This window comes from Bactrocera oleae, chromosome 2, assembly GCF_042242935.1.
Source record: "Bactrocera oleae isolate idBacOlea1 chromosome 2, idBacOlea1, whole genome shotgun sequence".
NCBI lineage: Eukaryota > Metazoa > Arthropoda > Insecta > Diptera > Tephritidae > Bactrocera > Bactrocera oleae.
In genome coordinates this window covers 91252353-91276435 of record NC_091536.1, presented here as the reverse complement: position 1 = coordinate 91276435, position 24083 = coordinate 91252353, and the positions used below count along the sequence as shown (strand labels likewise).

At 36.0% G+C, this 24083-nt stretch overlaps 2 protein-coding genes across 2 annotated transcripts; both read right to left on the bottom strand.

The window, feature by feature from the left end:
- On the bottom strand, window positions 1-3961 carry LOC138855591 (uncharacterized). Its single transcript, XM_070105992.1, has one exon. The coding sequence runs from the start codon at window positions 3540-3542 to the stop codon at window positions 1647-1649; it is 1896 nt and encodes a 631-aa protein (XP_069962093.1). The 5' UTR covers window positions 3543-3961; the 3' UTR covers window positions 1-1646.
- Window positions 3962-6514: 2553 nt separating this feature from the next.
- LOC106624157 (putative mediator of RNA polymerase II transcription subunit 26) lies at window positions 6515-23604 on the bottom strand. The gene is given in 8 exon segments (XM_036356878.2): window positions 6515-11037; window positions 11497-11871; window positions 11950-12318; window positions 12400-12512; window positions 14091-14670; window positions 18261-18419; window positions 20171-20705; window positions 22262-23604. Coding segments are annotated over 7 exon segments (2382 nt in total). The 5' UTR covers window positions 20504-20705; window positions 22262-23604; the 3' UTR covers window positions 6515-10584.
- Between the last annotated feature and the right edge of the window lie 479 nt (window positions 23605-24083).

Sequence of the window (24083 nt, the reverse complement as noted above, 5' to 3'; positions counted from 1 at the left end):
TTTTGTTAGTTGGGTTAACATTTTTTATTTTTGAAACATTGTTAATTGAAAGTATTATTGATTATACAAACTAAAAATGATCATGACTACAAGAAAAGTAATTCTAATATTTTCGAAACTAATTACTAAGTTTTGATATAATTATGGCATATGTTATATATAATATATAGATCTTATACTTATCACATACATATATTCAAACAAAAAACGGAAGTTACAAGTTATTTTATTTTATAAAAACCTTTTTTAACAGTTTTCTTCATTAATTTTAATAATTTTTCATTCATACATATTTAGTATATACATAAATCGTTGCATTCGATGCCGTGAGCATTGAAAACATGAAACGAAAAATAATTTAGGAAAGGTCCGTGGTCAAATTTTTCAGGATATAAAACGGTTTATCTCGATTTCCAGAAAATCTAAAAGTCCTAAATGATCTATTTTTATGTCCCAAATACACGAAGTTAACGTTTTTTCTTGTTCCATAGGACTTTTATTTCTTTACGCTTAATACCCAACCACCACACTCCCATCTACTTTCCGACCTTAACGCGTCCGTAAATTATTTTTCCTTTCATTTTAGTTATATTCTCAATCTTTCAAACTGAGTTACATCCTACTAATATTTTTTTTTTGTGGTATCAAAATTTTTTAATCCTTTTCTATTTGGGTTTAAAGAATTTAACGATTATAATGTTCATTTTTCAAAAATATGTATCGCATTATAGATTAGATTACAACTTAAACCAAATAACTTAAAATTAAAAGCAAAAATTGTAAATGATCGTAAAGTTTCATTCGACAAAAGCTGCTCTTTTAAATGAATACAAATAGAAGATAAGATAATTACTAGCTAGCTGACATACAGCTGTTTATTACAAATTCTATTGTAAGTACTTCGAACAGTATTTATTTCGGATATTTTTAATTTTTTCACACTGAAATTAGTAAAGTTAAGTTGGTATTAATCTCTGGAGAAAACCTTTCGAATCTTCAGATTTTGAACTGACTTTTTGATATGTACAAGAATTGGAATGAAATATTTTTAATTATCTGCTTTAAGATATAGGTAGTTATATATTTATGTTAATACCGTTAAGCTTTAAAATCAACATAAAATATAATTTATATGTATTGTATATATAGTTAAGTAAGTACATAAATTGTTTACAACGACGTGTTCTTGAATTTGAGTGTAGGCTTGCCATTGTATTTGTATTCATTGGTATTTATGAATTTCCAACTTTAAGAACACACAACACCATAAAATACTAGTTAAGCCCAATAAAAAAACACCAAAGCCGTATATAATGGAATACTGAAACATATTTACACATATACAAATGAACATTTGTACATAGCATTGAAATTTGCATATGTATATGCACATATATTCACACTGTATATGCTATATAAAGTTCATAAAGTCACTTTGTTAATTTTCCATTTAAAAATTCGATCATTTCAAGATACAGCCAAAACAACAAAATGTACGATCATATATCTCATTTTATGAATAATCATTGTATTAGCGAGCGCGCGCTACAAACAAGTACGTGTACGAGCCATTCACCGTGCCCGCGTATATACAGCAGCTGCGCGTCCAGCTACGCCGCCGCTTAAGCTCAGCGCCAAGTCAGCTGTTAATCGGGCAGACCCACACTAACGCGCTGACGCGTCGACGTGCTGCGCGCATTGCGCGTGGGTGCCTTTACGGACGTCGAACCGACGTCATCGGTCGCAATGATCTCGCCATTGTTAAAACAGAGGCTGCTGCGCAAATGTTTTTTAACGCCCGTTGCAGCCGCCGCTTCTGGTATTGCGCTTCGCATGTCGGCGTTTTGCTTTGTTGTCACGGCTGTTGGCATATTTGGTGTGATTTTTCGTGCAGCTGATGCGATAGTTTGATTATTAAGACGACTCGTTGTGTTATTGTAATTGTTGTTTTTGTTGTTATTTATTTTATTGACCACACGCCTGTGCTCTTCACCCTCAATGCACTGGCGGTTATTGCTTTTGTTATTGTAAATGCCAGCAATATTTAATGACTTGATTGTTGCTGCACTGCCGCTCATGTCATTTTCCATAAATTTCTGCTCCAACGTCTCATTAACATCATCTGCGAGATCTATTTCACTATTGTAGCGTCGTAACTCCGTTTGTTGGCGTTGCAGATTGTTGCTTCCGGTGCGCATATTTGCTGCTGTTTTTAATGGTGGTGGCGCGCGATTACGCGACTGCGCGTTTAATGCGATCGGTCGTCGTGACTGACTTGGCATTTCGTCGTCGTGCGAGTAGGTGACATGCTTTTTTGGTGATGTGCAAACGCGCATATTTCTCATGCAATCCTCCATGTAGTCCAAATTTTCCTCAGCATCGTGCTCGTTATAAGACTCGCGTTCATGCACATCGTTATTTCTGCGCCTATAACGTTCATTAATTCTACTGATCTCACTACTTCTATAACCATCTTCTACATAATCCTCGTAACGCCTGCGCTCCCTTGCGGGTTGTTTTAGTATGCGCTTTGTTGGAGTCGTGAAACGTCCAACGCTGTTGGAACGACGCACTGCCGTTTGGCGCCCATAACGTCCACTGGGTGCATAATCAGGTGCCCCATATTCATCTTCATACAGTTCTTGTAAACGATTTTCACGCCTGTAGCCATGCTCCGGACTAACAGTTCGTCTACTTTCCAAAAAATCTAGTTCACGTATGCGCTCGTCTCTAAAACGATCTACGCTTGCAGGCGGATTTCTCTTATTTCCTGCTGAATTGTGACGAACATCTTCGTATTCTTCATCAAATACTTCTGTGGCGTAACGATCCTGCGCTCTGCTCTCCGTTTCTGCGTGCATATTGTTTTTCAATTGTATTTCAGCATTATCCTGAACAGTTTTGCTATCCACTCTGACTATATCTACCTTCTTTTCATTCGCGCTTAAATCGCGCATATTGTTTTTCACTTGCAATTTAGGGCTATTCTTCGTGTTCCGCTCCATCTCTTTTTTATCGTTCATATCCATTTTGGCGCGTCTTAAATTATTTCGATTGTTCAACTCATCACCCACATAATCGTAGAATTCGATTTTCGATGTGAACGCTTGCTTCTTCTTGGCAGTGGTATATCCAGCGTTCACCACATTCTCGGGCAGTGGCAATTTCAACGCTGTCGGTTTGGCTGTCACCTCTGTAGCTGCTCTCCTTTGACCCCTATAGAGCAAGGGTTTTCTTGCTGGCGTTTCTTCACAAAGATTATCCAAAAACTCGATTGATGATTTCGAAAACTCTTTCTGAAATAATTGTCGTGTATTTATATCTGCGTCACCGCCACCGCTCACCGATGATTGCATGCGCAATCGTGGCCTTTCGGCTTGTGCAATTTGTAAGCTATTACGCCGTTTGACGCGCGTCTCCACCGCCGAGTCGACTTTAGTGTCATCCGGCCAGAAAATACTTGATTGCAGGCGATTACGCTGTGTCGCGCCTCGTTCGATCATGCTGGGCGGCAGGCCCGTGTAGAATTTTCCATTCAGCATCTTAACTTGTAAATCACCGTAAACGACCGTCTACGCGAGAATTAAAAACTCAACTGATTCAACAGATTTGATGGCGTGCACTCAGAATCGATTGAAGGTGATAGGTATGTAGGTTGATTGGCTGCAGCAGCTGACACTTGTTAATGTTGACGCTATACAAGTATTATAGTGGAGTTTGTTAGTTTTCTTTGGCAGTTAATAGTTGTTGTTGCGTTTGTAGGCGTTGTTGTTATTGCTTGAATGTTAAATATTCAATTTGCTGTTCTATGCTAATTAATCCCAACAAGCAAACGCTTAAGTACGCTCTAATATTTACCTTCAAGTGTTTTAGAAGCGTGTCTAGGTTTAGTTGAGAGCAAAATATTCAAGATTTGTGTTAAGGCTAGTGACGTAATTGCTTAATAAAATAGTTTCGACAGCCTTGGGAATCAGTCCTCTCTATCACTGAACCTAAAAACTAAATGCTCGTTTGGTTATTTCACATTGCAAATACCATTGAAGTCTATACAATTAAATTTCTGTTAGATCAATATTGTCAGCTTTCAAGGTGAAGCTATTTATATCGCAAATTTACTCGTAACGATCTAGGGAATTGCGTTCCAAAAATTAACCGAAACCGAAAAACCCAAAAATCCTTTTAGCCTTTAGGCGAGGAAGGCAAGGAAAGCCATCGCAGCCGAGTCTTATAACAATTGAATGGAAAACTGGATTACGCATTGGCATCTTTGCTTGGCTCAGGAAAATTCGTGAAAATGTACCTTTTTTTATCAGTCCGGGTCAAATTTGATCAGAAATCTGTAAAACTTTTGAAATCGGTATAAAATATAGAATCAATTATTGATGTAATTGTAATGAAGGTAAAGTGGCGACGCTGTCCGTGGCGCAGTGATTCCCTCATACTCCAAAAAATGCCTTGTATAATTTTGACATGACAGTCTTTCGCCATGTCGAAATACGGAATACATATGCAATTTCTGTTAGTTATGTAATTTTAAGGTGCTTAAAAAATAATTTGTTTGCTGGGTTCGTAAGATATAACATTTCCAATAAACAAACACAGGCGCACAGATACAAACACATGTAAATGCACAGCGCTTACCTCGTATAATTTATGCCCCCACTTTGCTGCTTTTGGCTCATAAAATCTTTCTTACTCTTGTTGTTCTTACTTATGTACTCGTATATGTCGTAGCAACTATTTTTGCAGCAGCAAGTTTCTGTTTATGGTCAATTCAACAGTTCAAAAACAGTTTGGTGGAAGTGGTTGGTGTTTGCCGTATTTATTTGTACTAATGGTTTGATGGAATGCTTGCAAACGGGCATTTTGGTTACTAAGATTTCATTCAGAATCTTCTAAGTTTAAGTGATATAGGCTCGTTTATGTGAAAAATTAGAAAAAGAGCCGTGTGCTTGGTATTTGTGCAGTGGTGACAATTGCGCAACTGTAACTTTAATGGTAAATTACCGTACAACAGGTTTTAAAAAAATAGTACACAGCTGAACTTATTGCATTGAAATATAAATAACTAACAGTAATTGGAATGCAAGTTGAATTCCGATATGAGAGTTTTATCAATATTCTATCTCTCCTAAACTTCTCCTCGTAATTTTCATATAAATTTTGATTTCATCAAAAATATGGAGGGTCCAACAATTTTCAAACAGATCATTGCTCTCGAATGATAAGAGATACTCGGGGAAAGAAAATATTAAATAGTTTGGATTATAATACTACTGAAAACTAATACACACGTCGACCTTTGGTAGGCAATGCTTAAAATATGATTTTTCTTGCGATTCATAAAATATGTGTTAAATGTTAAATATAATGAGTATAAACTCCTTCAAAAAAAAATTTTCACAATGTGATAAAAAATAAAATATTCAATTGTTTATTATAGTCAATTATTTCTAAACCTTCTACAAATCTTCTCGGAAATTTGTAATGGGCGAATGGGTTTTCTTCTCTCAAAATGTTGAACGATTTTTTAGAAAACACCATCATTTCAGTCACCGTTTTCTCGTTTTATGTAATTAACAGAAATTTTAACTATGAGGCTGCGTCTGACATCTTAAATACCCTTCAAATTCTACCATAACCACACATTATATTCGAAGTAAAATAATTTTTTCGACTTTATAGCCTTTCAATAGTTATAGCGCATTATTAAGTTTTAGTTATAGTTAAAACTATAGAACTAACTATTAGGAAAAGTAACTTTATAGCTCCACAAAGATACTATCTGATATGCCTATATAAGAACTTTTATACCTGATAGTTCTGTACCCGAGTTAATTTCGATATGACACTCTCACTATTGGAATAGTAGATTTTTACAAGCTTCTCTTGAGGCAGAAACAGCCGGTAATCACTTGGTGCCAAGTTCGAGCTATGAGGTGAGTATATAAAATCCATCCAAACAAGCGCGCGGAGCTTCCGGCAACTCACTAGCGATGTATGTATGGCCTGGTTTTGTTAGAACACAATTCCGCGCCTATTGACAAAAGCCGCCCACTTCTAAACAATTGCCTACATCAGAGATCTAATTAATGACAATACCGGGCTGAATTCAGAGCATCGGTCCATGCGGTTTTTTGTGATGTAACTCGTGTTACATTCATACATCGAGCTTCTCTTTATATCTAGCCTTCTTTAAATGGTACCAAACTAGAGCTAAATATAGCATAGCTCCTGTGCAATCGAAACAGTGCTTACATTAAGGTCGGACTCGACGATTTCCGTTGAAATTTCACAGCATGGTGCATATTTGACATCGAAATTAACAGAACGAAATCGACGAAAACGAAATTGAGCATGATTGACTCCTACAGTGATATGCTAACCTCTCTTTCTTATTGTTTTTCTCTTCGTGGTGGTCTCGAAAATGGCAAAAAATATATTAGATTCCTCTCCTTAGTACAAAGCATATATAATTAATTTTTAACAAATTAAGCGATAATTCACCTTCGAATTGTTTTTCACACTTCAATTTTATTTGTTATCGTAAATAGTTGTTGTTTTGGTTGTTTCTTTTGTTTTCTTTTAGCAACTACAATATTTGCAAATGCTCTCTACGAATTCGTTTTTCTTTACAAAGTTTTCTTTTCACATTCTACACATTTAAGTTATCAATTAAGGAGTCATTATTTGGCTCTTCATTCTACAAGTATGCAATAAATATAAATAATATGTTTAAGTAATAATTACTAATGTAAATATCAATAATTCGGTATATTTAAATACTTGGACTTATACATATGTAATATTATATAATATATAGAAAATATATAATAGCAAAACAATTTCAAACAGAATATTAGTTCAAATATAAAAATAACTAAAATTATTTACGAAAAATTTAATTATGAAATTAATTATTCTTGTAGAAAGAGATTGTTGTGGATATATCTTTGGCTCTATAGTAATGTAGCGCACATTTTTTAAACTAATTTCCTTTAAGTATCAACTCAGATCACAATTAATCTTAAACAATGCAAAAATCGACTAGAATACTCACAATACAACTCGCCTTTTATTATTATTATATTGAGGGACAATTTATCAAGCTCTCTCTGTGTTGGCACTCATATAACGAAGGAGCTCAGTAAACGAAATGAGTTCCAAAATCGATTCAGTGAGATTGACTAAAGCTTGTTAAATTATATTAACGGATATTGCACATTCGCTACATCTGAAACTCAAGAGATCAATTTTTATATATTTAGTCCTACAGTTTTTGCTCTATTAAATAGCCAGTGACAAAGATTGGATTACCTCTAAAAGCTCGGTGCCTTTAATTCGAACGCAAACTTTTAAGAATAATGTTCGTAAACGGCCAAGTATCACATAGGGTTGCCATATGTTTTAAAAAATATGCATTCAACATTATTAAAGAAATTGAAACTCAATTTTGTTACAAAATAAAAAATCAAATAAAAAACATAAAAATAAAAGATAAATAACCTATCGGACATAAATTCTTACAGTATACCTTTATAAATCCGTTTTCAATACTTTTTCCTGCTTTCAAAGTAATACATTTTTCGGTTATACATATTACAACATTTCCATACAAATATAGAGCGGTTTTAGCTAACTGCAAAATACAATTAAATGCTCCATTCACCATTTATATTCATTTTACTTCTTTTATCCCAGATATGTACTTAAATTTTCCTTAATACTAATCATACACAGACACAGTGTTTTTTATTTTTATTTTTTTCAAATTCATGACGGCTATTTAAAAGTAAAGTATAAGTTCATCATTTTTTTTTTTTTTGGAATTTTTTTTTACTCGTTACTATAAAATCATTTACAAATTACAGTTTTAAGTTTAATTTAAAAAGCGCTTATGCAAAATTTTGTAGGTGCATACACATCTGTATCGCTTATGGATCTGCGTGTCAATTTTTCGCTTTTATAATTTTATCGGTGTTTTTTTTTTAGTTTTTTTTACTATATATAGATTTTTTTTCGTTTTGCAGGGGGACGATCACTTTTTTCTTCTAATTTACTTTATTATTTACAAACTTTTTCAAAGTATTTTGGTTCTTCTTAAACAAAAATCTTTATAGTTATACATATATATTTTTTTACTCTTAACGGTAAATACTTAAAAATTTATATTAAGTGGGTTAGCTATTGCAACTTTGTGGTGTTATTTGTTTAATATTTGCATATTGTTTTTGTTGGAATTTTTGAGTTTTTTTATTTAATTTTTTTTTAGATTTTGGAGACCGCCAACGCTGTGATAAGCAAGATTTCAAGTTTTTAACTTAAAATTGCAGTTTCAAACTTAAACTTACAGCGCTTAGATTTAAGATTTATAATTTTACCGTTACCGCAACAAACCATAGAGAGTTAATTTCGAACCATAATTATAATGTGTATAGATATTTTGAACTTTTTTCGTTATCATAGCTTGAAGACATTTTATTAACATGACAATCTCTTTGCTCAAATTCATATAAATTTCCTTTTTTTACCCAACGCATCTTAAAAACTGAATGAAAAAGTACGTGTGAGTAATTTAAAAACGGCATGTTGGTAAATTACTGTATAACTTACCACATAACTGTACGGTTAAACCAAAGAAAAATTGCGCTAGAACTGCAAAAGTTGATAAATTATGTGAAATGAATTTCCAACCATTGTTTGCTTCGAGGCATAAAGAAACTCTTGGGTTCAAGACAAATGTTTACAACTTTGTGAAACAACCTGTATTAAATATCAATATCTAAACGTATAACAGGCTTGAGCTAATTTAAGTCGCTGAATATTATGGAGTTACAATGTATAACTGAACTTTTTAACAAAATTTAATTATTCGCTGCTTTTTATATGAAATTTTCACGGTCTACGTTGGGTCTCCGTTGTACTGTTGCGTTCTACCGCTGAACCTCCGAACTTGACAAGAGCTTAGCAGGCGCTGGTCACAATCTTGCGCGACTAAGGGATCCTTCTTGCTTACTACAGAATGCAGGGGATCCACTGAACTACTTGCTCTTAGTAAGGTTCGTTAGGAATTCTTACTGGTCATTGTCCAATATACGTGCATACGGTTAGACTGAAAACATTGTCCGACGCTAACTGTCAAAGTTGACTCATATCTTTGGCGAATACCCGTTTGTGGTAAACTCAAAGCAATTTGTCGACTTTTGAGAGTATTTTCGATCAATACTCAGCGTGTACCGCCGTTCTCAGCTTGTCCAAGTGGGACTTTAAATCGACCTTTTAACCTAACCTAACCTGCAACTACTAAACATTTTCATCTCTTAGATTGAAATTATCCTCATTCTTGGCAATACTAACGTTTCGACTTCGTTGTAGAGTAAAGAAACCTTTCATAGTCAAAGTAGGTTTAAGACTTTTCCCAATCCGTACACAATTCTACAATATCACAATATGCATTATATAAATAGGGCCTAATACCTAATGATCAATAGTAATTATTAATAACTTAAACACTTGAAATTTCCACTATTAGAATGCCATTCGTTTAAATTCTCTTAAGATCTATGCTCTAACACATACTTATGGTCCGACACAAACAAAAACACCCGTGTGGACTAAATTCTGAAAAGAAAATGGAGCTAAATCGAATATGTTCCGAAACGAGATCCAGACAGAATCACTCGGTGCGCTATCGATTGGAATTCAACAAAGCAACCGACGAAAAGGCCGACCCACTCTAACCTGGAGAAGAAATTTGTATATCGAAATATCTTATGTTCAAAGAAGTTGGTGCCAAATCAAACGTGGAGGCAAAGGATCGAAATAATTGGAGGAGTCGCATTGGGGTCCTTGGCTCCCCCGCGTTGCTTTACGAGTACTCAGAAAGTGGTAGTCAAGTATTTAATAGACTAGTTTTTTATGATTATAAGTATAACTGTTTGAGAGGTGATTGGTTACTGCTTTTCTTTTACGGCTCAAACGAACTTAGGTCTATATTTAAACCCGAAAGGTCAGTCATGCTACAGTACTTATGTGGTTAGCTTAACTAACTAATTTGGGCGCCCGACGTCGATCATCTTTAAAAAGGAATTTTTAACTTTTTAAAAATTTGGAAACATTATCCATACATTTTTGAGTAATATAGGGATTGTAAACACTCTAGTGCTGAAAGAAATTCTCTCGCAGAGAAACCATATATATTAAAGATCCTGAAAAATAATGTTCTTTCTTTGTTTCAAAAGTCTTCAAAATGTACTTTAATGCCTCATTGCGCCGTAATTTCTTTTACTGCTGCACTTCATAAGTGCGTTGGGTATAACATGAACTTGTTTATATCAAATATTTATATTACATAGTTTCCACTCTTATTTGCTGTCTTACACTTAAACTAAAAAGTTAAAATTTTCGTTTAATGCAACCGCGATACCTTCCTGCATACTGACAGGCAGGCGCGCCCTCTTTAACCACTGCCTTCTGGCTTCGGACAATTACCGCCGACAAATGCGCTCGAACCATTCCCGGTAAACCCATTTACATTGTAGACCTCTAAGCGCCCGACTCCGATTGCCGCACGGCAAATTCAATTTAATTTGGATTTTGCACTTCCACCTGCATCGGCACGTGCATCTGCATTTGCATCGGCACCGAAACCGGCGACATCAGAATTATATTCGTCTTACCCTCCTTGTCGGTGGTGAATTGGCCATGAATTTGCAGCAATTCCGACTTCTCGGCGGCACCCGCATCATTGCGCGTTATTACACAATATTGATTGCCATTGTAGGTGACGACCGGTACACCGGCGTTGCCGCTAGTCGGCTGTTGTGCCGCATTTGTTGTGATGGTGGCATTCGCATTGATGTTGGGTGTGGAAATGGTGTTGATGTTCGAGTTAATGTTGCCGTTATTAGCGGTGGCGTTTATATTGGCGGCGACATTGGCTGTAACGGTTTGATTATCAGCTGTGAAATTGATGCCGTTAAGTTGCGCTTGGACGTATGTGGCTGCCGTGGGGGAGTGTGCAAATAAATGGGAAATCTAGTGGAAATGAAGCGAATCATTGTTAGTGAAAGTGATGACTAAACTGGAGTTGTTGTGGTTGTTGTTGTTGCGGGCAAGGTTGGGGTTGTGGGTAATGGTTTAGTGGTTTGGTTAACATTCGAGTTGAAAAAGTAAAAAAAGAAACAAAGAAAAGGAAGAAGAAGAAGAAAAATACGTACACGCAAAGTTGTATTACACAATTCATACATACATACATATGTACGCACATACATACACACGTACATGCAAACTAACTACAATAGTTTTACAAAGCGGAGTTTTGGTTGCAGAGTTAACGGCAGGAAGGGGGATGGGTACAACTAGTGACTTGTTTTACTGATTGAGCTACAAATGTTTCCGCTGTTGCAGGATCACTGGGGTGAATATAAATATTGTACGACATACAAGCATACACACACATAGAAGAAGAAAATAGTTTCAGTTATTTTTAGTTACTTCGGTTGGATTGCGGTTATTATTGCTATTGTTGTTGTTGTTGTTGTTATTGTTGCTATTGCTAATATTGCCACTGCTGCCCATGTTGTTATTGTTGTTGCTATTGTTGTTCGACATTGCGGCCGTGGTGGAAAATAATGTGGACTGTTGCGTGTGCTTCTTAAACTTTTTGCCAGCATGTGGCGGCTGTTGTTGTTGTTGTTGCGAGTTTATAATCATTTGATTTTGTATGATTATTTTCTCTCTACGTGCATTCATCTCGACTTGCATCGCATTTTGATTGGACTCAGTTTGAAAGCTGTTCTGCTTTGTTGCGGCGGCTGTTGTTGCTGTTGTTTTTGTTTCCTCTATTATTTCCTGTTCCTGTTGTCAATACTGTAACAAACAACAAGATGCATATGTATGAAATGAAAGCAACAAATAACTGTTAATTGAATCCGTCAACCAACCCACCTCTAGATGACTCTTGGCATGCAATGTCCATTCGTCCCGACTCGAGAACATGCGTCCGCATAGCTCACAAGTCCACGACAATTGTTGCTGATGATGATGCGGTATGATTATGCCCGGTATGGCTGTGGTCTGTGTACTATGCTGACCGCCAGTTGTTTGCACTATAATATTTTGTGTGGCCACTTGTACGGCCTGTTGTTGCAATTGCAATTCCAGATTTTGTTTATTGTCCTCCGGTTCGGGCTCTTTCTTTTTCACCATATTATTGAGTCGCTTACCCAATGGCGCTATATTCGTTGGCGTCACATGCTTGAATTTGTTCATATGAATCACAAGTTTATCGCGTCTGGCGAATGCTTTATTGCACACCTACAAGAGAATTGGATTAATTTTTATTTTAGGTTAGTAAATGCTCGGTTTGTTTGTAGGTTTAATTGCTTTATTATATACTTCACAAATATATGGTTTCTCGCCCGTATGGATGCGCATGTGAATTGTGAGTTTATCCTTTCTAGCAAGGCCTTTGCCACACACCGTGCATTCGAATGCTTTGTTGTTGGGATCTGCGAAGAGATTTCAGTGTAAAAATCCAATTTAGAATAAACGATTCGAATTTTGTAACTTAGTGTAATAGTTAGAATATTTGACCTACAATTTCATAGTTTAAAGTCTCGGCCGTGTTACAAGCGTCAACAGGGATCTTTTTGGAACAGTCTAGAATGCCAATTTATTATGCTACCTAAAACTACCGTATAATGATCATAAAGACCCTCGTAGTTCGACGAAACGCTTTGAACCTATGACAAATTTTTTGAGACGGCCAACATCAGTTTCGACTACCTCTCTTGGCTCGTGGAAGGTTTGGCTGCCGCGATGTTTCACAGTCTTGATAAAGCTGGACAATGGATGCTTGGAAGTGTCTACTTCACCTTTCTACAACTTTGACAATTTGCGTCCAATAAACTTTAGCGTATGGATACCTATTGAACAATTCTCAGTAAAAACACCTACGATTGCGGCAAGATTAACCTTGCTAAGGGCAAGTAGTTCAGTGGATCTCCTGCGTTCTGCATTAAGCCGGAAGCATCTCCCAGTCACACAGGAACTGGTCATCGACTGGCACCTGCTAAGCTCACGCGAAGTTGAATGCAGGAGGATAGGGGGATACATCTCGTTCCAACTCCTATGAAAGTGGGCCGAGAGTGCCACGTCTTGCCGGCTCATCAGCTTTGTTGTTTCAAACGATTCCAGTATGGTCAGGCACCCAAAGAAGTCTAATAATGAAGTAACTTTGACAGTAAGTTTAGAGACTCCTTGACTAACTTTGAGTGCACAGTGAGAAGCTCAAAGCTAATGTTGCCGCTCTGCAGGAAAGTGAATGCTCACTTCTCTAGAAAGGACTGCACTTCCGCTCCTACATTTTGGCCGAGCTTTGACCCAACAATGAAAAATGTTACTAAACCACTTCTCCAACGACTTCGCCTTGTCGTTCAAATATCCCTTGTCGGTATTTGAACAGAGACAAAATCATCACTCTATGACGCAATAGTCCCAATTTTCGGGGTGAAGTTGAAGAAAGAGAGAATGTCCACGTTTGGAGCGTTTCATATAACCCACCTCCCTGAGTCTTAGAGTCTTTAACAGAGAGACCAAAAGTTGACCAGCAGATATCTCTCAAACTTACGAAATTAGGCTAATTTCCTCTAAAAACTTATGTAGTAAACTATCCAAGAAAAATTGAAGTGCTGGTATTCTTGTACCTTCAGATCATCTCAGATCGTGACTAAATAGTGTAGACTAAAGATAGGACAGCATACAGTTATGTTTCTGACAAGCATCCAGGCAAGTATAAACTAAAGTAATATAATCTAAAAAAAGGTTTAAGCTGGTGAGCAGCAGCTAAATCTATCTGAGGACCAAAATACAGCTGACCTTCCGGAGAAAATGTATTTCGAAACTATTTGCACTTTTATGGTTTTACTTAGTCGAATTAAGTTAAATTTTAAGTAAATCTTCTATCTTTTGAAAAGTTAAATAAAAAAGTAAACTTCCCCGTCAAAATAACTTTTTTAAACCCTAATCAAACAAGAGATACAAATATGCACAAAACCACTAAAAACACACATTTCGACCATACTCACTTTTAGATGGATTCGTTTTGCGTACGCCCGACGAGGCTTGCTGTACTTGTTGCAGTGCCTTCAGTCGACTGGCCGGATGCATGGAACCACCCTCGACATATGGTTCGGTGAATGGTATTAAATTTGGCTTAGGTATATTGTAGGTAACATTGTCCGGTGACCAACTGCCTAAACTTTGTAGCACGCGTACGCCGCCCTCGAAACCCATACCCACATCGTCGGGTACGGTGAAAGTGCTCTCAGCGCCACCCGAACTAGAGGAACTTATTTGTGGTACCTTAATTGTGCTGGCGTAATGAGCTTGCTGTTGTTGTTGCTGCTGTTGCTGTTGTTGCTGTTGCTGCTGCTGTTGTTGTAGTTGTTGTTGTGACGAATTGTTGTTATTGTTATTGTTATTATTGGTGGTAGGCGAACTCTGTTGTTGCTGTTGTGCGGAATTCGCGGAGGTTTGTTGTTGCTGCTGCTGCTGTTGTTTAAATTGTATTGCCGCCTGCGCCATTTGTTGTTGCACCGCCATATGCGCCTCAAGGTATGCATTCTTTTGCGCTACCGTCATTTTATCCATATTAACGGTACCGTCCTAAAGGCGAAACCGAATGAAATAATTGAAAAAGTGCATTTTAAAAATATATTGTGCCACCAATTGTGTTATTTGTTATTAATTAAAACCGACTTTAGCGCCTAAAAGCACTTTTTGCCGCGCATTTAATCTTCACGGTTTTGCTCATATTTCCACTGTTCTGTGCCAATCTCACTTCGTTTCAAACGCACTTTTCACAAGTTCACAAGTTCACGCTCATTTTCGCTCACTCTCTTTCTTTTACTCTCTCTCTCTCTCTCCTTAGCATCCACTTGCACTTACTACACTCACTTTCCGTTTCGTTGTTATGCGATTTACTAGTAGAGGGCATAGTCATTTTACCCTTGGAATGTTTGGGGAAGTGAAACATATTTTGGGGAGCATTTTGTGACGTTCAATTGTTTTTGTCGTATTTGCACACAGGGTGGGTGGGGATGCAAATCATTACGTACCTTATTCTAAGGGCATTGTGTATTTTATGTAATGAAATGAGCTTTTCCTGGAGCATTGCAACTTTTTCATTTCATAAAATATCTCCTCATTGAAATTCGTGGAAATGTGTATAAAAATAAATTTAATTTGTTTGTATTTGAATACAATCCGACTTTATGCATTGGTGAGTGAACTTTATTGTTGTTATTATGTACATTTGTATTATGTATATTTGTATGTGTGAGCGTGTAAGTACAAGCCGGTTGAGTTGTTCATTGCCGCCAATTACATATGTATATATAAAAATAACGGATGTTTTTTAAGACATGTGGTTTTCATTAAGGCAATATTTTTCCGGAGTTAGTCTTTATGACAGCTCTTACTTGATTGATACTGAGTTTGGTTTACCATTTCATAATAAACAGACTTACTGCTATTTCTGCTACAGAGCAGTGTATCGAAGAAGACTATTGAACTATTGAAGCTGTGCGCATCCATTTTATAGAAGATTTTGCGAAGGAATTTTGTTTTACATTTACATAATGTCCAATGCTTATCTTTATAATTAAATAATTGGCCATAACATCAAATTATATGCGTTACATTTCTTTTTGAAAACCATATGTCTAAAAAAACACCCATTATGTATTTATATATATGTGTGTTTGTAAGTGCATATATTGGTATGAGGTGAAAGTGCTTTAGGAGAGTTTTGTGCAAAAGCAAAAGCGAACATTGCTCCCCGAACAATGGAATAACCTTATGAGGTCCAGCTAAGGACAAAGGATGATGGAGTTAGTGTATGTGTTTTAGGTATAAGAAAATTTCGTTGTGATATATACATACAAGTATATGATAAACATATGTACCATAGTCATTTAATTTACAAAAAAAAAAATTAATAAAATATATAAAAAAAATTAAGTAAACGTCGATTAAACAAAAATTTTATTTACAGTCAATATTACAAAAATCCGCTAAACTACATATATGTACGTGTCTAAAAGTAGTACTCTTATATGAAATAATATTTTTATTTTAATTTGGAAGCATTTTTCTATTTATATAATAATTTATTTTTTGCATTTTTAATGGGTTTATTATTTTATGACTTCTTTTAACTTGCTGCACTTAATTATACACTTCATACTAATGAATGTTTTCAAATTTATTCAAATTATGCGCCAATTAAATTTGATTTTTTCATAACATTTTGCTTGGCGATCTTTCTGTTCGTCACAGCGCCGCCATTTGTCGGTATACTATTGGGGCGCCAACCGGCAAGCACTTCCGTGGCGGCGCTTTGGCGTTACTACAGCCAGCCGTCGTGCTTCCTGATTTCAGCGCTCTACCCAAAACGCACACACGCACGCACACACACACACACACCCATATATAACAGCAATTTTTTCACCAAATTCGTAAGCAATTTTCGCAAAGCGAAAAAATTAAATATTTGCACTAGTTTTTTAGTGAAAGTTCACAGCAATTAATTTTTTTAATTGGACGTTTTTAATTTTCCATCAACAAATATGTATGTACCGCTTAAACTCGCTTGCGAAGAGCCAACATAATAACGTTTGTCGCAAAAATTTTCATTCAGTCACCAAATGGAAATCAATCGATATTCGCATTTATTGTCCTTAGCCACCATATACACTTGCACAATGAGGAAATTTTTGATTTTCTCTAAAGTAACACCATAACAATGGAATTTTATTTCGGTGGAACAGTTGCAATATATATATATATATTTTTTTTTTTTTGGTTTTTTGGTGTTGCCTAAAATATATTAGTTTTTGACTGCAGTGAGTTATAAAAACCGTATACACTTTGTGGGTAAGTAAGTGCTTATGAAAAAATTTTCATCATCACCTTTTGTTTGTGTATGTATTGCGAAACTGATTTGCCACTCATGGTGTAGTAACCTTCCGTTTTACTTTTTCGTACATTTGAATTAACATTTGAGTGATTTCGGATTCAGACGTAGAGCGCTTGTCGGTCGCTAACTGTTATTGTGTATGGGAATCGTATCGAAATGTATCGAAGTGCCTGCCCGCCGCCGAAGTTATTGCCGCTTGACTTTAACGCCCGCACGACGGCTGTCTCTCCACCCACTGCGCGGACCGTACCGCCGCCCGGCGAATCAGTGCCTCATTTGACAGTGGAATACGCGAAACAGATTATGCCACACAATTGTTGTTGCACATTTTTAAATCTGTTCTATATATTTGTGTGAAATACTACTAAATATTTGTGTATAATAAATATTTCAACTCGATTTCGTAAAAATTAGACTCGCGAGTGGAATTGAAATGGTAATTTCAATTTTAGTGGGTCCCGAGTTATAATAAACAGTTATGTTATGTTGGCTTTTGTCGTCCTCAGCACCGCGACGTTATGGCAAAGAATGGCAGGAAGAAATATCCAGTGTCTACTAGGCATTCATGCGGAATTGGCGAGAGAACAATAAGTTTTTCTTGCGCAACTCATCAGCACCGGCTGCCGTTCGCCGGTACTCGTATCCTTTTGACGCGTCGACTCCCTACCCCAAAAAAAATCGTGTTGCCTGTATGCATATTAAATCGCGTACAATGTCAAAGTTTGTGTTCGTAGAGTAATTTCTGTGAGTATCTACTCATTTGCAATGCCTTTCTCAACTTTTTCCAAAGTATTTCTGCTCATATTGTATTTGGCTGCAGACGCCGGCCGGTCGCTTGGGTGGTGGGTGGCAATTTGTGTGTGTTTTTATGTTCTGTCAGTTGGCATTCCAAGAGTCTCTTGCAATGCATGAAAATGGAACAACGCGAAATGTACTTTACGACGATTTCTAATTAAAGTTGCCGAAAGCTTGTAGTAAATGAAGAAAGCAAACAGGCAAATTTCGCACGCCAGTGGCTCTTAACTTTTAGGTTTCAGCGTGGGCTTGTAGATATGTCATTAGGTATATAGGTTATATATAAATTCGACGTAAAGTCGTAAAAAGCTTCGCTTCAAATTTAAAATTTTCTTACTTATAGAAACGGTTTCTGAAAATAAAGTCAAATAATTCAAATTATCGAAAATGAACCTTTTGAAGTCGACTTTCTTCTTATTTTAATCTCACCTTATCTTTGTACCTAATATACAAGTTAATATCTTTTTTATTTATTATTTACCTGAAAATTAATTGTCGCCGTCACCGCTCTCATCGAGTCCGCATAATTCTGCAGAATATTCTCAATCTGCAATGTCGATTGTCGCCAATCAAATAATTGTTCCACTTTATGCACGCACTGCTCGCAGATATTCTTTGGAAGGTAGTCGTCCTTGGATATCTAAAAAACGCAGATACACAAAGAAAATCAAGTTTGCAAGTGTCGCTCAAGTAGCACAAAAAAAATTGCAAGAAATAAAGAATTGAACAAGCATGATCGTGAGGATAGGTGGATAGGTACTTATTATAACTAAGGCTTAAATTGGTGCGTATAGTGTATATAATTTTAACAGGCTAAGAGTATTTGATTTGTGGAATAAAGTTAATAGAATGGAGAAGGCCACTCCGTAGTCGAGGATGTTAGAGCCTCAGCTACCCCTTCGTTTATGAAGTTAAATATATATTTGGTTATGGAAGCTGTAAGCAGCAACTAATCTTTTTAAACTTAACGATGGAAATCGAGTTTCAGAAGATAAACCTTTTTTTAACCCATGAACCTTAATAAACAACAACAGCGTTGCTTTCTTGTAAAAAAATTTGTTGTAAAAGCATCAACAAAGTGGTCGAGTTGAATTGATAAAAGAGAATATGCGCATAGCTCATTAAAATGGTATAACCGCTACCTTCAGTGCTAGCAAATTATGCTTAACACATTTTATACCAGTTTTCACATTGTAAGTGGCTCATATGACAAATTCCTCTCAAAAATAAAAATACAATCGTTTTCTTTATTGATTTTCAGAATTTAAACTTTGAAATAAAGTACAGTTGTTTATAGAAAATGTATGAATGGAAATTAAGAGTTTCTTACTGCTCATTATTATGCGAAAAGAAGAATTTTTCCCTCCAAAGAAAGAAGCGCAACATAATTGCGTATGCGACGGAGTACATGGAAGTACAGAGCTGCAACGCAAGTGCTGCCATTTTGTTTGAATAACTGGTATAGTTTGTTAACTTCGCTACTCTCCAACGCTTGGCGAAACGAAGACAGCTACTGTCTGCTTAGATGATTATGGTCGCCTATGAGCCTGAATTTATACTTCCTTGCTATAATTTGCCAGATTTTTTCGTAAAAGTTCTACAGATTCAAGTAAATGAAAACATGTTTCAAATAATAAGGCGAAAGTAAATGGAAAGATATAAATTCTATTTTACACTTTTTTGAAAAACAATATCAAGCATAAAAAATTGCATTTTGAATATTTATATCAGAGTTCAATTTGAATATTTTTTTGATCAGTAAATAAAGTTTGACATTTATTATTGGCATTTTTTTATGTCTTCAGATATTATTATTTGTGTGAAAGCGCAGTTTTTGGTGTTATTCTTCCGCTTTAATCATCTTTTTACAGTTTTAATAGGTTTCGATCGAGAAATTCGTCATCATATACCACTCTTTTCAATTATTATTATAACTCATTGTGATGGATAATACAACTATGCCTTAACGGACTAAAAAGTATCAAAAAGAGCAATTAGAGCTGGACACATCTCTTCAATTATACATTATGGTTAACACAAAATTTCTCTTTTCAGTAAAGAAATCCTATTAACTTTGTACTCGCATAAATGTACGCTGAGTATAAAAGTGTCGCTGGCTTTTCCAAGAGCAAACCTCATAAAAATAATAAAAATATAAAAACAGAAGTGTTTGCCCCCAAAACATATACAACACACACACGTCAGCGTATAACAGTAAAACTTCTATATGACCGCATATTTGTTGACGGCTTCAAGTGGTCGCTACAACCCACAATGAGGGGAAAATTTAGAGCGCTACACATGTACATAGCAAAGCATATGTATGTACTCGTATGTGTATAAGTATGTGCACACATAAAAAATATGAAAAGTGTTTGCTTTTATACTCACATTTGTTGACATTAGCGTGCGCAGTTTGTAGACCAAATTCCTCTGCTCCGCCTCCTTTTCGAAGAGATGAATTTTGGCGGGACCATTTCGTATCGAACAGAAGCGGCAAAGTTCAGCGAATGTGGTAAAGTTCAAGTCGCCGTTATATACTTGTTGCTGTTGTTGTTGCTGCTGCTGCTGCTGCTGTTGTTGTTGTTGTTGCTGGTGATGCTGTTGCTGTGTATTGTGTTGCTGATGCTGGTGCTGATGTTGGTGCTGGTGCTGCGCGTGGTGTTGTTGTGTTGACTGTGATTGTTGTTGTTGCGATTGTTGTGTATTATTGGCGCTCAACATAACTAAGTCGTTTTGCTATTCACTTTGCTTTCTTTCTATTTGACTATCACTATAGGCACCCAAGTGCCGTAAACATCACTTTCATAACTATTCAATTCGAATATTAAAAGGGGTGCATTTCAGTATATATGTATGTAAACTTTGAATTGATCGATGCCAACACTCTTTTATTTCCAAAAGTTATATTTGTCGAAATATCTTTCTGTTTTATAAAATAATGTCTTGTCTTTCCGAAACTTTCAATATTCTATCACAACTCTCGGCAGGTTGGAAGAATACCAAATGTTCTATTGTACAAATATAAAAAGAAATGAAAACCAGTATTTCCTATTTATTACTTTTTAATCGATCTATCATAATAACACTGTTATAACTGTATATATGTTCATATGTATTTGAAAATGTGTCCATTAGACGAGTTAAAGGAAGGTAAGGAAGCCCTTGATCTATAGGCAATAGCAGACTGATTGAGAGATTATATAGACTAATTAAGTCTAGGTCATATCAGTGGTACACTGGAAGAAGCGTGAACGAAATTAGCAAACAAATTTTAAAGTACAATTTTTTAAACAAAGTAATCAAAGCACTCGAGTGTATAATAGTGAGGATCACCTACATCATCTGATGAAATTCAAAATCACAAAATTTCCATCAATTTTTATGCAAAAAGAGCATTGCTGCAATAACTCCACACACCGCTGTGAAGTAGTCTCATAACTGCGCACTTGCCCCCATAACGCCGAGAACTTTCTCAAATCCAATATTTTATCCCACGTGTTATTTTGATCAACCTACTGTCACACACAGGTTTGGTAGGTGAACGATTGCCAATACGAGATTGTGAAGATTTGAAGAATTGATAAACCAAGTCGCCGAGTCAAAGGAGAAGAGTCACCATTTACAGCTTTCACGCGCTCTTTGATTTTACTGCATCCAAAGAGACTAATCAAATTTCTGACCGATGTTGCTCTTTTTTTGAAATTCGGGTTCTAAACATAATTACTAGTCCGATTCAGCTTAAACTTTGATAGCCCGGCTACGAGCACTTACTACATTACTGTAAATTTCTTTTGCGATAGTGGCAGAATCGGGCGGTAAGGTTAAATATTTATTGTAACACCCTCGTAAAACCCGAGACAACTTGAAAATATTGAAATTTTTTGTTTTGAAGTAAATTTCAAAATTTTACAAACTACCTCAAACATGGTTATTGTACAAACTAAATACTTCTTGGCAAACTATTAATTCGCTCAGTGTACTGCACTTGCCATTTTGCTGCAAGTCAGTAGATATACGCATACATACATATGTACAGCATACTGCCTAACGCGATAATCGCCTGACGCAATCGTGACATACTACGATACACAGCAGCGAGTGCAATGAGCTATAAATTTAAATGCTTGGCAAAAACACTGCCAATATGAAGAATTTGAAGAAAAAAAGAAAACAAAATAGTTTTTTTTTTTAACACAGCGTGAAATTGGCGCTTCGAGCTTAGGCTTGCCCTTAGCAACACAACTACATACATATACGGGTGCTGCAATTGAAGGTGCAGCATTGGGCGCGCAATAACTGCAATTTTGACCACCCACTAACCTTGGCGAAAAATCGATATTGCACTTTTCCAATGACACAAAAAGCGGAAGTTCGGAGGTGTAGACTCGCAGCGCATACTGTTACTTGACAGTTATCAAATTTTTAAATGCGCCACTTAACCCTCAAAAGGTATTGTTTGGAACCTGTGAGCCCATTTACCTTTTTCTTTAAGTATTTGTTTAGTTATTCCATCGGCGCTGCAGAATGCCATGTAATGTAAAGGAATTTCACATTTGATGATCACATTACTGCAATTGCTGCTTCTGCTACTGCTGCTGCTGCTGCTGCTGCGGCACCAATGTATACCAATAAGCTGGCCATTGCACAGAAGTCATATTCATTCGTTCGCAATCACAGTTTATGTATTTTGCATTTCACTACTTGCACACTGGCTTTTCTTTAATTCTTTTGTACAATTATTTCTTTTATTTTGCTCCGTTGCAATTTCAATTCTCAAACCACTTGAAAATCGCTGCACACAATGAACTTCTTCGATTGATTTGCCCTTTTTTCAGCACTCAACTCCTGCAAATCTACACTGAAAATAATTTCTATAGATTTCCGTGTTGTTGTTTCTATTATTGTTGTTGTTGTTGCCGCCTTAATGCACTTTACACTCCATAGAATTAATATGCGGCAGCTAAACGCTTTTGACCAATGAAATTTCCGGCCTACTGCCTTCCTGCTGACAGCTGGCCGCCACCTCCAACTGCTGTCGCAAATGCACTAATGTCAAAATAACGTGTTCAAAAAGTTACAGTTTTAGCAATTCGAGAGAAAGGTTATGGCAAAACCCACCCTGTCGAAACTCTTATGGCATTTCCGCGTATGCGCAGTTAGCAGTTTGCTGCTAGAAAAGGAAACTGGCAGAAAGGAAAGGGTGAACCGATTATCATTTGTTATGATACAAGTTTTTGGTGCTTATTTGTGATTTAACAATTAATGTTGTTTACGAAATTAATTTAAACTTTAATGCTTCCTTCATTGTGTAACAAATTCGTTTAACGGTACCTAACATCGCAAGTGCTCTTACAATTACTAGATTGTGGCGGCTGGAACTGTCAAAATAGCCAACAGGTTGGCCATTAAATAGTCAGTTATCCACAAGCTCACACCCAACCAGCTATGAAATAGTACATATAAAGTAGAGTTGGTGGTTATTCCTATATAATTAAGTAACAGTAAAAATAAACCCACACTTTTGTTAGCGCCCACAGACTTCTATAAAGCGTGCATTGTTGACGTCAATATTGACTTTTTGGTCTAATAAGATAATGCTTTTTACACGTGAGCTGTTAGATAAGCCATTAATATTAGCAGTGCGCTTTGATGCACTCAATTTCATTACATTGGTATTCTTTTTATATGTCCTTAATACCGTTCCGTAAACCTTTGGATTCCAGTTTCACAATTTGTGAAAAATATTTAGTGATCTCGGTAGAAACCAATCGGTGCTTTAGCTTTAAGAGCATTTAGAGCAAAAATTGAAAGTTCAAAATATTGTTTGTAGCCCCTTGAAAGGTCACGCGACGGATTTTTATACCGAATTTGTAAAACAATTTGATCTTCTTGAGTTTTATTTGTTTAATCTTACGAAATTACTCGTATTTAATAAATAAATATTAATTATCTTATTTGAATTGGAATTCAAGGTGAAAAATATACGAGTTACAAAATTAACTTACAAATCTGTTTATGGAACAAATGAAACTTTTTTCTTCTGCATCGAGAACTCGATTTTTTAAAAGAACTCTCTGGACACATTAACAAATGAAGTAAAATATGGTTTTTGGAAAGCTACTTTTATATGTCAGTGTTAAACAAACTATATATGAACCCATCAACTAAGTCGAAGGAGATTTTCTGATAGATTTTTTTTCTGTGCGACCTAAACGAGGTTGACAACGAATACCTAAACAATATTTTATTCGCTTTACCTTTTATGCGGCGAGTCCCTTTTACAAAATTTCAAAACTAGTCT